This window comes from Desmodus rotundus, chromosome 11 (assembly GCF_022682495.2).
Source record: "Desmodus rotundus isolate HL8 chromosome 11, HLdesRot8A.1, whole genome shotgun sequence".
Classification (NCBI taxonomy): Eukaryota; Metazoa; Chordata; class Mammalia; order Chiroptera; family Phyllostomidae; genus Desmodus; species Desmodus rotundus.
In genome coordinates, this window is record NC_071397.1 from 40,603,188 (window position 1) to 40,619,323 (window position 16,136).

Genomic DNA, 16,136 nt, shown 5'->3' on the forward strand with positions numbered 1-16,136 from the left:
GCTAACTTGAAGAAGCCTCATTTAATTCTTCCCTTTTCCTTTTTTAGGTACCTCTAAAACAGGGCAGAAGTCTTATGGATTGGATTCGACTGACCAAAAGTGGGAAGGACCTAACAGGACTAAAAGGCAGGTTAATTGAAGTAACTGAAGAAGAACTTAAAAAACACAACACAAAAGATGATTGTTGGATATGCATAAGAGGTAGGTGGTATTTATGAAGTACTGCAAAAAATTTTGGCTGTGATTTCCTATTGTAATGCTTCCTGTTATTTTGGTGGTATGATTCACAATTAGATAATAGAAATGTGCCTTATGCTGATCAATAAGTTATACAATTCCAATTTTGCACAGTATTTCTCCCCTCCATAACTTTTGACAGTATTTCTTCCATAACTGTTTTCTTCCCTTTGAAAGAAAACAAGTGTTTGCCAGCCAATTTATACCGAAGTATTAAAATTATTCTGTAACACCTAGTTTATATAGAATAATGTTCCACCTTAGTGCCTTATAACAGAATTCTGTCAGAAAAATGTCTCTCAGAATCTAAGTAAATCAGAAATCCCACATGAAAGCCAAATCTTCAGTTCTCACTTACCGCCACCTTTACTATTTAATGTATGTTTCTTAGCTCTATTAGTTACCTGATTTTTCTATCCCATGGAAATTAAAAGCTCCAAAGTGGAAATGGGCTGATTGGAGAAAGTGAGCAGAGAAATAAGAGGTTAGCTAGTAAAAGCAGACCTTACAGTATCCAACAACCCAGCATCTACATGGGAGCAAACCATTCAAAGGGTGCAGAACTGTACAGTGGGCCTCCATCGTGATTTCCTTGAGTCCTTCAGACATGGTTTAATATGTCCACTATTCTCTGTTGGAAGTGTGCCATTTATTGCTGTTACAATAATTGTAACTTTTCATTGCATAACTTAGCCTTGTTGTCAGTTGTCCTAATTGCAGTAACATATATGAAGGCAGAGACCATGTTAGTTTACTGCTCTGTCCTTGGTGCCTGGCACATACAAGTCATCCATGTTTGTTTGTTGATTGAATGCAACACTGATCATATTTAAGAACTTTGGTTTCTTAAAGAGGTGTGTGATTGTCACAGTTGATTGGTGATATGATAATGGAAAACACTAGTAGATCCCAATTCATTTGCTAGGGACGCCCAAACAAAGTACCATAGACTGGGTAGCTTAAACAACAGCAATTTATTATCTCACCACTCTGGAAGCTAAAAGTCCAAGTTCAGGGTGCTAGCAGGGTTGGTTCCTTTTGAGGGCTGTGGAGGAGAATCTGTTCATGCCTGTTGCCTAGTATCTGGTGGTCTGCTGCCAATCTTTGGAGTTTCTTGGCTTGTAGAAGCACCAGCCCAATTTCTGCCTTCATCTTCACATGGCATTTTCCTTGTGTAGTTGTGTCCAGATTTTCTATTTTTATAAGAAGACCAATCTTATTTCATTACCCTATTCCAGTTTGACCTCATCTAATTACATCTGCACTGACCCTATATCCAAATAAAGTCATGTTGATAGTACTGGTGGTTAGGACTTCAACCTATGAATTTTGGGGTGCACAATTCAGCCCGTAACAGAAGTCATCAGAGTGTAAATTTTTTTCAATGGCAAAAAGGATGGAATCTTTCAGTTGGTGGTGACGTAACTTGTTTCCAGATAGAAGAACAGCTGCTTAACTCCTCTAGGTTTCTCAGGGAGGTGCAACCATGGATAGGACCAACACCTTGGAATGAGGATTCTGCCATGCAAACATTTCTTTTGTCATTTGATAGGGTTTTAATACCCTCCCTGCCCTTCCTCCCTGCTGCCTACCTGTTTACCAGGTACAAGTAACTGGTACAAAATGACCTTCCCACTCTGCTTGTGTGTTTTCTGCTTGACTGGGTGCAGTGAGGGGTCAGTTTCCCAGGAGCATCTCTCAGCTGTCCCAGGCTATAGGTGTGTCTGATCTGTTTCTTCAGTAGGAAGCCTCTTCTCCAGAAAATTCACTTATGTGAACCCCTTATATCCTAGTGATGTGAGATAAATGAGTCACTATTATAATATAGTCATACTTTATTATTCACTTAATGTATAATGTATTGATGGAGATAAGGGACTAGTTTGCTGTGTTTGAAATACACAGTGATCCCAGTTACATATCTCCTGTACTGATGTGAATGCATTGCACCTCTTCTGGTAAAGTGTTGATTTAAGGATACATTTTTTACAAGTTTCTGTTGGAGAATTTTTTCTACTCTATTAATAATAAGGCCTTTTTCCCCTTTGTCAAAGTAAGATATGTCTTTTTCTCTTTTTCTTTTTTTACCTTTTTGAGGAGTTTGGTTTTGTATTTTATCTAGAAATGCATTCAATACAGGCCCTGCCCTTGGAGTTTCAGCTCTCATAGGAGAGGATAAGTGACTGTTAGACAAGTCTGAGTGAAGTGCCATAGAGAGCTATACAGAAAGTGATAGCAGATTGAAAAGAGGGAGGTATGTGGGTTAGGAAAATCGGAGACACTTTGTGGTAGAGATAAGCTGTGAAGTGGACAGGATTTCAACAGGAAATGAGGAGTAGGTACATCCAGTAGATTGAAAGGTCTAAACAAGCGTAGAGACCCAGAAAAGCTTGAGGTATGTGCTGGAGCTTGGGCTAACTGTTGGAGTAAGGTATGTTAGGTCAGACTGTAGAGGGCCTTGAAAGCCTTGAGAAATGTGTTCTTAATTTAGATGACTGTGTGAGTTATGGGAGGTATTTGAATGTGGGGGCAGTGATTTAGAGTGTGCCTTGGAAAGATCAGTGTGGTGGCGGGTGTAGTAAATTGAGACTAGGTCTAGGAAGGCATTTAGCTCATTACAGAAGTTCAAGTGGCAAGTACCAGGATGTTGACAAAAGGCATTGGAAAGTTAGGGTGAGTGTGAGTCAAACAGATTACTGTTAATTTCTAATGTGATCCTAAATGAAAGTAAAAGAAAGCACATGAGTAAATGTAATTGGCTTTTTCTTCTTAGTTGTTCTAATTTAAAATATTAACGATACCTTCTTAAAGGGGGAATGTATGCCAGAATTAGCTTTGCAGGTCAGAGATAATGTTTGGGTCCACATTTGAGTCAAAGCTGTAGCACAGAGAAGCATAATATCAATGGTATCATTTTTTTAAAGTATTCTTCATTTACTTTAATAATTTAACATTTAACAATTGCCTCTTTTTTAGATCAGGTCAAAATTCAGCTGATTGGGTGGTTGTGGGAGACACAATTTGTCTCTTCAAGAAATCTTAGAAAACACACACTTCAGTTTGGGTTTTTATTGATAATATTTTGGGGACTGTTTTCTTTGGCCGGTGCAGGGGTGGATATAAGAGTGTTTCTTCTTGATGTTCAGATGTACTGAGTCGGGTCATGTTCCTAGAAATGACGGTGTAAAAAGAGTACTGGGCTGGCAGCAGGCTGAAATGCATGAACTGTAAAAGGTGGGCATTCTGTAAGGCAAGTAATATGGAGTTCCTAATTTGTTCACTTAATTCTCACCATTTTCTCTAAAGTATATAATCCCTTTAGTGCAATGACAGTTAATTGGAACATTGAGGGAAAATAATGCTTTTTCAAAAACTTTGTTGAATTTACCATTAATTCATGCTTTTGTGGTTTTCTGCCTACTGCTGTTTCTCCCTCTCTTAAGAACTAATGGTGATTTACAAACATGTATAGCTTTGAGCAAACATCTAAATTGCTGATCTGTGAGAGTCCAGACTTTGTTTTTCTGTAATGTATTTTGCTATAGTATGTAGTCAGTGTGGGTAATAATGTGTTGAGTTTTGCAATCATCATTTGGCAGCATGGTGCAGCCTTTGATCTTCATGAGGGTGAGGGAAAGTGGGGCCTGACCAGCAGTCCATTTGAATCAATGGTATTAAGAAGTAGTTCATTACAGTCAATAGACTGTTGGCCCTGCTTTAAAAAATTTAGTGGCTCAAGTTTTCCAAATGGCATTTAATTTATAACTTAGAAATGAACTAGCTTTGATTTTTCTAAAGCTGACTGGCGTATACTAGTAAATTAAAGAGGTCTGCTTGTCACCCCTGAAAAAGTGACTTTTAATGAGTTGGTATTTTCCTTGTTTCATATTTTAAAATTATAGAAAATTTATTCTAAGAACTAATGTATAGCCCTATTATTTTTACCACAGCTTCCTAGGTTTCTAGGTTCACTTATAAGAAACCTTTTTAAGATTGACTCAATGTTAGTGTAAGTTGTCAATACAGTTGATCCTCATTACTTGTGGATTCCAGTCTTGCCTACTCACTGAAATGTGTTTGTATCCCCAAATCCATAACTCACGGTGCTTTCAGTTGTTCGCAGTCGTGCACAGTGCAGTGAAAATACATGTTGTATGTGTCTGAGGACAAACAAGGCGAGGCTCTGACTTCTTGTTTCCATGTTCGTACTGTAAGTGAGGGTCTCTTTTGCAGTCTATTTGCTGCCATGGTTTTCACATTTTGTGCTTTTTATTGGTGATTTTGCTGTTTAAAACAGCCCCGAGGATAATACTGAAGTGCTGTTGTAAGAAGGCTGAAATATGCCTTATGGAGAAAACACCTGTTAGGTAAGCTTTGTTCAGGCATGAAATGCAGTGCTGTTCGCTGTGAGTTCAGTGTTCATGAACCAACAATGCATATCAAATAAGGTTTCTTTAAAGAGAAACACACATTAAACAAGGTTATGTATTAATTTGTTCACAAAAAAAGTTGACCAGATTCTCTCAGTAACCTAACGTTGTATTTTCTGCTAAGAGCAACGGTTCAGTATTCACTAGTTCAGTATTCACAGGGAGTCTGTAGAACTTAACTGCTGTGAATAAAGAGAATTGACTATTTCTTTAGGCTTTTTTAATTTATACTGCAGTAATAATAAAGTAAAGTAAGTTTATGTCTTTTAGGTTAGATCCAAACCCACCATGAATAGAGCTGCTTTTTCAAACATAAGTTCCTTTCTGTAGTTTTCCTTTAGCTCCCTGCTTCAATTCTCTTTTGAGAAACTGCATTATTATTTGTTTCTAGCAGAGAAACTTTTTCTATCTGAAAATTTTATTCTAGGAACAGCTTTTTAAATTTGGAACTAATGTTTTAATTTCTAATGGAATGTATTATGGTAATATAGAGTGTATGGAAACAATAATGCATTGCTCTCACAGTTAGCTCAGTTATTCTGTGGTTCGTCTGCTTTGTGTACTGTCCTCATTACTTATTTTCTTGACAGCAGAAATTTGAACAACTCTGTTCCACTATCACTTTCTTGTTTAGTATACAAATCAACCTTTCTATAGGTACAATTCCCTTTATTCATTTCATCCATTTCTAATACAATCCATGGATTTTTCAGATTGCCCATTGGACACCATTAATGCAGACAATCTAGTCTTTGCTGATTTTGTTAGTTCTGTCCTACTGACATCCAAAACTCTTTGCTTTGTATTACTTTCCCTTGATCTGCTTAACTGTCATTCGGTCTCTTCCTTTTTTTTTTTCTTTATAACTCTTCCTCTCTCCCTACTTCCCTTCCAGTCACTAAAAATTGAAGAGAGGAAAAATACTGTGGTCTCAGTGCCTTATCTGACCCTCACGTGTTTGAACACACTTCAGCCAACATTTTGAAATTTCCTTTGTAGGACAATTTTGGATTACAAATTTGATTTTAAAGAAAGATACAGGGTTATTCAAATTTCCTATTCTCATGTCAGTTTTTATGTTATTTTTTAGTGAATTTGTTAATTTTACATTAGTTATTGACTATATTGTTAAAAAGTTGTTTATAATATTCCTTTATTTATATCTTTATTGTATGTAGGTCCTATTGTGATATGCCCTCTTTTATTCTTGATAGTGCTAATTTTTGGTTTCTCTTTTTTTTTTCCTTATTCAGTCTTACTAGAAGTTTACAAATTTGTCTAGCTTTTGGTTTTGATTTTCTCTGTTGCTTGTCCATTTTCTGTTTCATTGATTTCTAGTCTTTTTAAAAAAAATTATTGGGGTAACATTGGTTCACAAAACCATGCAGGTTTCAAGTGTACAACTCAACAAAACATCATTGGCACACTGCATCATGTGTCCATTGCCCAAAGCAAAATCTCTTTCCGTCCCCATTTATGCCCCCTTTGCTCACCCCCTTCCCTCTGGCTGTCACCACACTGTTGTACAGACGTGCCTTTGTGTGTGTGTATATACCTATATAGAGATATTATAGATGTAACACTATACATATTATATTATGTATAATATGTATAACACATATGTACAGATACTATATGCTATATGTTAATGTAAATGTTATATGTTACATATAATATTATATCTATCATATCTATATATACATAGATAAATAATATAATATATATATTTTTTGCTTAATCCCTTTACCTTCTTTCATCTAACCCCCCCAACCCTCCTCCCTTCTGACAGCTGTCAGTCTGTTTCATGCGTCCATGCTTCTCTTTCTATTTTGTTTGTTAGTTTATTTTGTTCATTAGATTTCACAGATTAGTGAGATCATATGGTATTTGTCTTTCTCTGACTGGCTTATTTCACTTAGCATAATACTCTTCAGGCCCATCCATGCTGTCTCAAAAGGTAAGAATTCCTTCTTTGTTATGGCCAAATAGTATTCCATTGTATAAATGTACTACAGATTTTTTATCCACTCATCTACTAATGGGCACTTGGACTATTTCCACATCTTGGCAGTTGTAAATAATGCTTCAGTATAAGGGTACACATGGGGTGCATATATTCTTTTGAATTAGTATTTCATGTTTCTTTGGACATATTCCTGGAAATGGAAATGCTGGGTCATAAGGCAGTTCTGTTTTTAATTTTTTGAGGAAACCCCATACTGCTTTCCACAGTGGCTGTGCCAGTCTGCACTCCCACCACCAGTTCCCTTTTCTCTACATCCTCTCCAGTACTTGTTTGTTGGTATATTGGTGATAGCCATTCTGACAGGCTTGAGGCCATATCCCATTGTGGTTTTAATTGGCATTTCTCTGTTGATGAGTGATGTTGAGCATTTTTCATATGTCTATTGGCCAGTCTTATTGTTATTAGGGAGGTGGCTATTTTAAGAATGTTTTCCTCCAGCTTTGGCATCAATATATTTATAGAGATAATTATGAATAGCTCTCATTATATTCCTGGTGAATGTGTGAATTACTTGATAATGGCAAATTCAGTGTTGTGATTTTTACCCAACTTAGGTTGTAGCTGTTGCCATTATTCCTTTGCTCACTTGAACTTAGTACCCAGTCATATTTTCATTGTTTTAAATTAAAATCATATACATAACTCAGTACTCTTTATAAGGAGTGTTTTCTGTTTTTAAATATCAGCAGATTGATGATGTGTCAGATCTGTGCTGTGTACTAAGTGTTTGATTTTATAACAAACCTATGAGGTAGATAGGTATTCTATTTCACAAATGAGGGTCCTGAAGCTAGGAGAATCCTTATTCTCCGTGGGAGAAAATTGAAACCAAAAAATTATATCAGTGGGGACTCATGGATACAACTGGCAGAAACTCCAGTCTAACCTGGTTTGGTAGAAAACAAAAATTGACTGCAGAGTTACAGGTGGAGCTGACTTGAGGTGAAGGTTGGTGCAGATGTTCAGATAGTGTCCCCAGGACCTGCTCTCACGCTATCTTTGTTTCCCTTCTGGATTGCTTCATTTTAGGACTCTATAGCAGCAGAAAGCTGACCACAGCAATGCTCCCACTAGTTATTATCAGGTTCTGTTTTATTTTCCTAGTAGCTAAAATACAAGTCTTGGAGTTGGTTCTGGTTGGCACAGTTTTAATCATGTTCACATTGATGTGACAGTAAGTCTATTTAGGGGAAAATGATGTACTTAATCCCTTAAACTGAGGTCACAAGCTTCATCCTGTAGCCTCACTGGGGCCAAACTGGGGCACACATGACTGAGAGCTGGGAAGGGTACCGTATGGCTCCTTGAAAAACAAACCAACCTTATTGCTGGAAGGGGAGTGGATACTGGTAGAAAAAACATTAATGAGAGTAAAGTAACTTGCCAAAGACATAACTAATGAGTATGGAGCCTCTGTTTTAACATAGGCAGCCTGAATCTCAGCTATTATGCTTAAATTGTATAACCTTCTGTTTTGCCATATTCAACTCTAGATTTAATATTGGTTTAGCATTTGTGTACTTCTTACAGTGCCACATATAAACTCATTCATTAAGAGATTAGCATGGGATGTCTATTACTTGTAGTTCTTCCCTTGTGCTAATTAACATTGCTAATTAACAGTCATACAGGATATCCTTCTGAGACAGTTTTTAATTTTAGTAATTTAATGAAACATAGCTTTACTTTTTTGTGACTGTGTGTGTAGTTGTCATTCATAAAAAATCGAAAAGAGATTTTAACTTTTTCTCTATCTTGGTTCATTTATTTAATCAATACTTCTAGAGGGTCTGCTATGTGTCATGTACTGTACCAGGTTCTGGGGAGTAACATGGAAATTTAAAGCAGAGGTGGCCCCTGCTCTTATGTAATTTCCAATCTGGAGGGGAACATGCAGTATTATTCAAGCCTGCTGGATATTGTGAAGGAGAGAGATACTGTGCTGAGTGAAGACTGCAGAAGATTGAGCCTAGATGTCAAGGATAAATGGGAATTAACTGGGCAAAGAGGAATGGAAAAAATATTCCAGGCTCCATCAAAAGCCTGTGCAAAGGATGGGTGGCATGACTGTATGAGACTGGGGGGGAGACAACACACACACACACACACACACACACAGACACAGAGTGAATATAAGGAACATAAAGCTAGAGATGTCTGTATTCTTCTCTTTCTCTTGTATCAGGACATACTCCCTTCAAAGACACCCTTCTTTCTAAGACACTCTTTTTCTAAGGGTAGTCCCTCTATATGCTCTTATTCTCTCCAGCCTCCTCTATGATCTTGGGCAGTTATTTGCTCATCCTACATTGTTTGACAACCTTAGTTCTTTCCTCTATTTCTGCCAAAAGCTTCTTCCTTTCAATCTCCTCATCTTTGAAGACCTGACTCTGGCCCTCTCTGACTTTGCCTTCATCCTCAGCAGATAGTGTAGGACCTCTGTTAGAATAACTATAACATTTTTGGGCCTTCCTCCCTCCCTCCCTTCCTTCCTTCCTTTCTTATTTCTTTTCCTCTTTTTTAATCTTTATTGTATTTTTTTCCATTACCATTTAGTCCCCTTATATCCCCTCTCCCCAGCAATCACCACACTATTGTCCATGTCCATGAGACCTTTTTCATTTTTGCCCAATCCCTCCACCCTTAATCCCCACCCCTTCCCCCACTAACTGTCATCTGGTCTTCATCTATGAGTCTGTCTCTGTTTTGCTTGTTAGTTCAGTTTGTTCATTAGATTCCACATATGAGCAAAATCATATGGTATTTGTCTTTCTCTGACTGGCTTCTTTCACTTAACATATCATTCTCCAGGTCCATCCATACTGTTGCAAAGGGTACAACTTTCTTCTTTTTATGGCTGAGTAGAATTCTATTGTGTAAATGTTCCATAGTTGTTTTATCCACTCATGTACTGATGGACACTTGGGCTGCCTCTATATCTTGGTGATTATAAATAACACTGCCACAAACATAGGGGTGCTTTTGTTCTTTTGAATTAGTCTTTTGGGTTCTTTTGGATATATTCCCAGAAGTGGGATCTCTGGGTCAAAGGCAGATCTGTTTTTAATTTTTTGAGGTATCTCCATACTGCTTTCCACAGTGGCTGCACCAGCCTGCATTCCCACCAATAGTGCAAAAGGGTTCCGCTTTCTCTACAGCCTTGCCAGTACTTGTTGTTTGTTGATTTATTGATGATAGCCATTCTGACAGGTGTGAGATGGTATCTCATTATGGTTTTAATTTGCATTTCTCTAATGATTAGTGACATTGAACATCTATTCATATGTTTATTGACCATCTGTATGTTCTCTTAGGAGAAGTGTCTATTCAGGACCTTTGCTCATTTTTTAATTGGGTTGTTTGTTTGATGTTGAGTTTTTTAAGTAATATGTAAATTTTGAATATTAACCCCTTATCAAATGTATTGGCAAATATGCTCTCCCATTCTGTGAGTTGTCTTTATTTTGTTGATGATTTCCTTTGCCGTGAAAAACGTTTTTAGTTTGATATTGTCCCATTTGTTTATTTTTTCTTTTGTTCCCCTTGCCTGGAAAGATATATCCAATAAAATATTTCTATGAGCAATATCGAAGATTTTGTCCCTATGCTTTTTTCCCAGAGTTTTTATGGTTTCAGGTCTAACATTTAAGTCTTAGATCTGTTTTGAATTTATTCTCGTGTGTGGTGTTGGAAGATGGTCTAGTTTCATTTTTCTGCATGAATCTGTCCAGTTTTCCCAACACCATTTATTGAATAAGCTATCTTTAGCCCATTGTGTGTGTTTGCTTCCTCTGTCAAATATTATTTGACTATAAAGGTATGGGTTTATTTCTGGGCTCTCTATTCTGTTCCATTGATGTATGTGTCTGTTTTTATGCCAGTACCAGGCTGTTTTGATGAAAACTATGGTCTTGTAGTATAGTTTGATATTAGGTAGTATGATTCCTCCAACTTTGTTCTTTGTCAGGATCACTGTTGCCATGTGGGGCCTTTTGGGGTTCTGTATACATTTTTGAAATATTTGTTTTAGTTTTGTGAAATACATCATTGGAATCCTGATAGGAATTGCTTTGAATCTATAGATTGCTTTGGGTAGTGCGGACATTTTAGTGGTGATAATTCTTCCTATCCATGAACAGGGTATGTGCTTCCACTTATTTGTATCTTCTTCAGTTTCTTTCTTCATTGTCTTATAATTTTCCATGTACAGGTCTTTTACATCCTTGGTTAGGTTTATTCCTAGATATTTTATTCTTTTTGAAGCAACCGTGAATGGGATTGTTTTCTTAATTTCCCTTTCTGTTCATTATTGGCATATAAACATGTAACTGATTTCTGGATATTAATTTTGTATCCTGCTACTTTACTGAATCTGTTTATCAGTTCTAGTAGTTTCTTGGTGGAATTTTTGGGGTTCTCTATGTAAAGTATCATATCATCTGCAAATAAAGACAGTTTTACTTCTTCCTTTCCAATTTGGATGTCTTTTATCTCTTCTTGTCTGATTGCTGTGGCTAGGACTTCCAGTAACATGTTAAATAAGTGAGGTGAGACATCCCTGTCTTGTTCCCAGTCTTAAGGGGAATGCTTGTATTTTTTCCCAGTAAGTATTATGCTGGCAGTGGGTTTGTCATATATGACTTTTATTATGTTTAGGTATGTTCCCTCTATTCCCACTTTGCTGAGAGTTTTGATCACAAAAGGGTGCTGGATTTTATCAAAAGTTTTTTCTGTATCTATGAATATGATCATGTTTTTTATCCTTCATTTTGTTTATGCGGTGAATCACATTTATGATTTGCAAATGTTGTACTAACCTTGCATTCACTGAATAAATCCCACTTGGTCATGGTGTATGATCTTTTTGATGCATTGCTATATTTGCTTTGCTAATATTTTGTTGAGTATTTTAGCATCAGTGTTCATCAGGGAGAGTGACCTATAATTTTTTTTCTTTGTAGTGTCTTTATTTGGTTTTGGAATTAGGATAATGCTAGCCTCATAAAATAAGTTTGTGAACCTTTCCTCCTCTTGAATTTCATGAAATAGTTTGAGAAGTAGAGGTGTTAGTTCTTCCTGGAATGTTTATTAAACTTCACCTGTGAAGCCATCTAGTCCAGGGCTTTTGTTTGTTGGGAGTTTTTTGATTACTGATTCAGTTTCACTAGTTGTAACCTGTTTATTCAGATTCTCTGATTCTTCCTAATTTATTTTTGGAAGATTATATATTTCTAGGAATATCCATTTTCTCCATGTTGTCCAGTTTGTTGGCATATAATTATTCATAATATTTTCTTACAATTCTTTGTGTTTCTTTGGTGTCAGTTATTTTTCCTCTTTCATTTCTGATTTTATTTATTTGAGTCCTTTCTCTTTTTTCTTGATGAGTCTGATTAAAGGTTTGTCAATCTTGTTTATCTTTTCAAAAACAACCCAGCTCTTGGATTCGTTGATCCTTTGTATGTTTTTTTAAGACTCTATTTCATTTATTTCCACTCTGATCTCTATTAGTTCCTTCCTTCTACTCACTTTGGGCTTGCTTTGTTGTTCTCTTTCAAGTTCCTTTAAATGTGAAGTTAGATTGTTTATTTGAGCTTTTTCTTGTTTTTTTGAGATAGGCATGTAATGCTATGAATTTCCCTCTTAGGATTGCTTTCCCAGTATCCCACAGGTTTTGGATTGTTGTGTCCTCATTTACATTTGTTTCAAAGTGTCTTTTGATTTCTTCCTTGATCTCATTATTGACCCATTCATTGTTTAATAACATGTTATTTAGCTTCCATGTCCTTGAGCGTTTTTTGGTGTTCTTGGGATCGAATTCTCGTTTCATAGCATTGCGGTCAGAGAAGATGCTAGATACGATTTCAGTCTTCTTAAATTTATTGAGAATTGTTTTGTGTCCCAATAGTGATCTATCCTAGAAAACGTTCCATGTGCACTTAAAAAGTAAGCATAGTCTGCTGCTGTGGGGTGAAAATCTCTGAAGATGTAAAATTTAAATCCATTTGTTCTAGTGTGTCATATAAGGCTGCTGTCTCCTTGTTGCTTTTCTGCCTGGAAGATCTGTCCATTGAAGTCAATGGTGTGTTAAAATCCCCACACCATGACTATATTTCTGTCAGTCTTTCCTTTTACATCCATCAAGATTTGCTTCACATATTTAGGTGCTCCTATGTTGGGTGCATAAATGTCTACTAGGCTTATATCCACTTGTTGGATTGTTCCCTTCATCATTATGTAGTGTCCTTCTTTGTCTCTTACTATAGCCTTGCGTTTAAAGTCTATTTTTTGAGATATAAGTACTACTATCCCAGCATTTTTTTCTTTTTCATTTGCATGAAATATATTTTTCCAGCCCTTTTAGTCTGTGTGTATCTTTTGATCTGAGATGGGTGTTTTGAAGGCAGCATATATATGGCTCTTGTTTCCTTATCTATTCAGCTACCTTCTGTCTTTTGGTCAGAGTATTTAAGCCATTTACATTTAATGTGATTATTGATAGATACTTATGTAGTGCCATTTTATTGTTAGACTGTTTTCCTTCTTTTTATTTCTTTCTCTTTTTCTTAAAGTAAGCCCTTTAACATTTGCTGCAGTACTGGTTTGGTGTTAACAAACTCCTTTAACTTTTTCTTATGTGGGAAGCTCCTTATTTCTCCTTCAATGTTAAATGATAGCCTTTCTGGGTAAAGTAGTCTTGGTTGGATGTCCTTGCTTTGCGTCACCTTGAATATTTCACGCCACTCCCTTCTGGCCTGAAATATTTTTGTTGAGTAATCGGATGCCAGTCTAATTGGTGTTCCCTTGTAGGTAACTGCCCACTTTTCTCTTGCAGCTTTTAGGATTCTCTCCCTGTCTTTAAACCATGTCATTTTAATTATGATGTGTCTCAGTGTAGGCCTCTTTGGGTCCAACTTGTTCGGGACTCTCTGAGCTTCCTGGACTTGTGTGACTTTTTCCTTTACCAGATTAGGGAAGTTTTTGGTCATTATTTCTTCAGATAGGTTCTCGATCCCTTGCTCACTCTCTTCTGCTTCTGGTATTCCCATGATGTGGATGTTGTTATGCTTCATGTTGTCCAAAATGTTTCTTAAGCTCTCTTCATTTTTTTAAAATTCTTTTTTCTTTTTGTTTCTCTGCCTGGGTGTTCTTTTCAACATTGTCTTTCAAAACATTGATTCTGCCCTCTGCTTCATCTAACCTACTGTTTATTCCTTCCAGTATATTGTTTATTTCAGATATTGTATTCTTTATTTCTGATTGGTCCTTTTTTATGGCTTCTGTATCTTTTTTCATGCTTTTGAGTATCCTTACAATTATTACTCTAAACTCTCTGATAAATTGCTTGCTGCCGGGATTTCATCTAGTTCTTCTGGAGAATTCTCTTATTCTTTCATTTGGGGTCTGTTTCTTTATCTTTGCATTTTGGCTGCTTCTTTGTATTTACCGTTTTGTATATTAAACTAATTAGCCATTGAATCTAATCAAGCTGTAATTGGCAATCTGGTTTAAGCACAATGGGGTGGGGCAGAGTGATTCCTTTGGGCGGGGTATGGTTTCCCCTCAGGTTGCTGCCATTTGGAGGGGAGTGCTCTGTCTGAGAAAGATGCTCCTGCAGTATGAGGAATGACTTAGCACAGGAACTCTAGTAGCTCTTTCTTCAGTTCTCTCCCCAGATCCACCAGCTCTAGACTCTCCTCAAGCATCTCTACACTCTGCACTCCCCTCTGTTAGAGCCCAAGGTAAGTGGCTGCAAACGAAATTTTGTGTGTTGGCCCTTTAAGAGGCTCTTTGCATCTCCAGCCATCTCTCCCTGGCTGACAGAAACCCTGCTACTTTTCACAGCTGGATGTTATTTATGTTTTTTTTCCACTCTGGTGCTGTAGGCTTGGGAGCCCACTTGGGGTTCAGACCCCACACTTCTCAGGGGGAACCCGCTAGCCACTGAAATATCCCACTGGAACTTCAGCTGCTGTCTTGAGAGCCCATCCAGCCCTTTCAGGCCTCCTCTGCATTGCCTACTGGTATTATGTGGTGAAGTGTTTCTTCTGTATGTACATGTTTATGAGACTTCTCTCCAACTAGTGTTCTGTTGGTTATTCAGAATAATTTCTCTACAATTCAGTTGTAATTCCAGATTGGTCCTGGGAGGAGGTTAGTTTAGCCTCCAGTTACTCCTCCACCGTCTTCAAAGATGTCTTTCCATTTAAATTGAGTTTTAGGATATTAATATACTGCTTCTTTCCCTAGCCCTAGCATCTTTCACAGGGCATGACTCATGGTTAGTGTCAATAAATGTTCTTTGAATCATGTAGAAGACTTCAAAACCACATTATGGTAGGGATATCTTAATGATTTCACAAGATAGTAAACAGTTGAGGGATTTTCATTTTTTGCTGTTTCCAGATTATTGGCTGTTGGAGTTAGGTTATATATAAGTTCTTAATCAGAAACTGTTATTTCTGGATGATTTTTGAATGTCTATTAACGATCTTTTTTTCATTTTTGAGCCTCATTTTAGAATGTGAGCTATAGCCTGAAGGGTTAATATGTTCTCTTTCCTTTGTTTAGCCTCATATTTCCTTTTTGGGGGATTGTGCACTTGGTTAAATATTGAAGATTTCTTAAGGGCCATTTGTCACTAAATATTTTTAACTAAACTTTTTATTTTGAAAACAACTTCAGACTTAACAAAATGTTATAAGAGTGATGGAGTCAACTCCATAAACCCTTCACCTGCCTGGATTTATTCCTTGTTGATGTAGTATTATATTTTAAAGAATCCTTTTTATCTGCATTATTATTCTTTATACCTCTTTGTCTTCCTTTTAGTAGTTGTTCTACATTTATGATACACATTTTTACTTATCAGTCTATTTGCAAATAATGTTATACCATTTCACATGTAGTGTAAGAACCTTACCATGTGCTTCTGCTTCACTCTCCTGGGCTTTGTGCTATTATGGGTTTTCATTTTACTTCTCCATACGCTATAAACCCCACAATATGTTGCTATTTTTGCTTTAGACAGCCACTTATCTTTTAAAGAGATTAAGATACTAAAAACTTTATCTTTTATATTTACCCATAGTTTTACCATTTTCAGTGCTTGGTATTCCTTTGTGTTGGCCCAGATTTCCACTGAAGAACTTAGTTTTAACATTTCTTGTAGTGCAGGTCTGCTGCCAGTGAATTTCCTCAGCTTCTGTTCATCTGAAGACCTCTTTCTTGTGACTTCATTTTAATATATGGTTGGGTATAAAATTCTAGGTTGAGCCCTGGCTGGTGTGGCTCAGTGGGTTGAGTGCCAGCCTGCGAACTGAAAGGTCACTGGTTTGATTCCCAGTCAGGGTGCATGCCTGGGTTATGGGCCAGGTCCCCGGTTGGGGGCATGCGAGAGGCAGCCAATTGATGTTTCTTTCACACTTTGATGTTTCTCTCCC

The 16,136-nt window shown here is 36.9% G+C and overlaps 1 protein-coding gene across 2 annotated transcripts in view; it reads left to right on the forward strand.

Moving 5' to 3' along the window:
- CYB5R4 (cytochrome b5 reductase 4) overlaps window positions 1-16,136 on the forward strand; it is a 103,305-nt gene that overhangs the window by 10,897 nt on the left and 76,272 nt on the right. For both annotated transcript variants that reach the window (XM_024576566.2, XM_024576567.2), the window contains exon 2: window positions 48-201. In XM_024576566.2, the coding sequence (XP_024432334.1) occupies window positions 48-201 (154 nt within the window). The remainder of the gene's footprint in view (window positions 1-47; window positions 202-16,136) is intronic.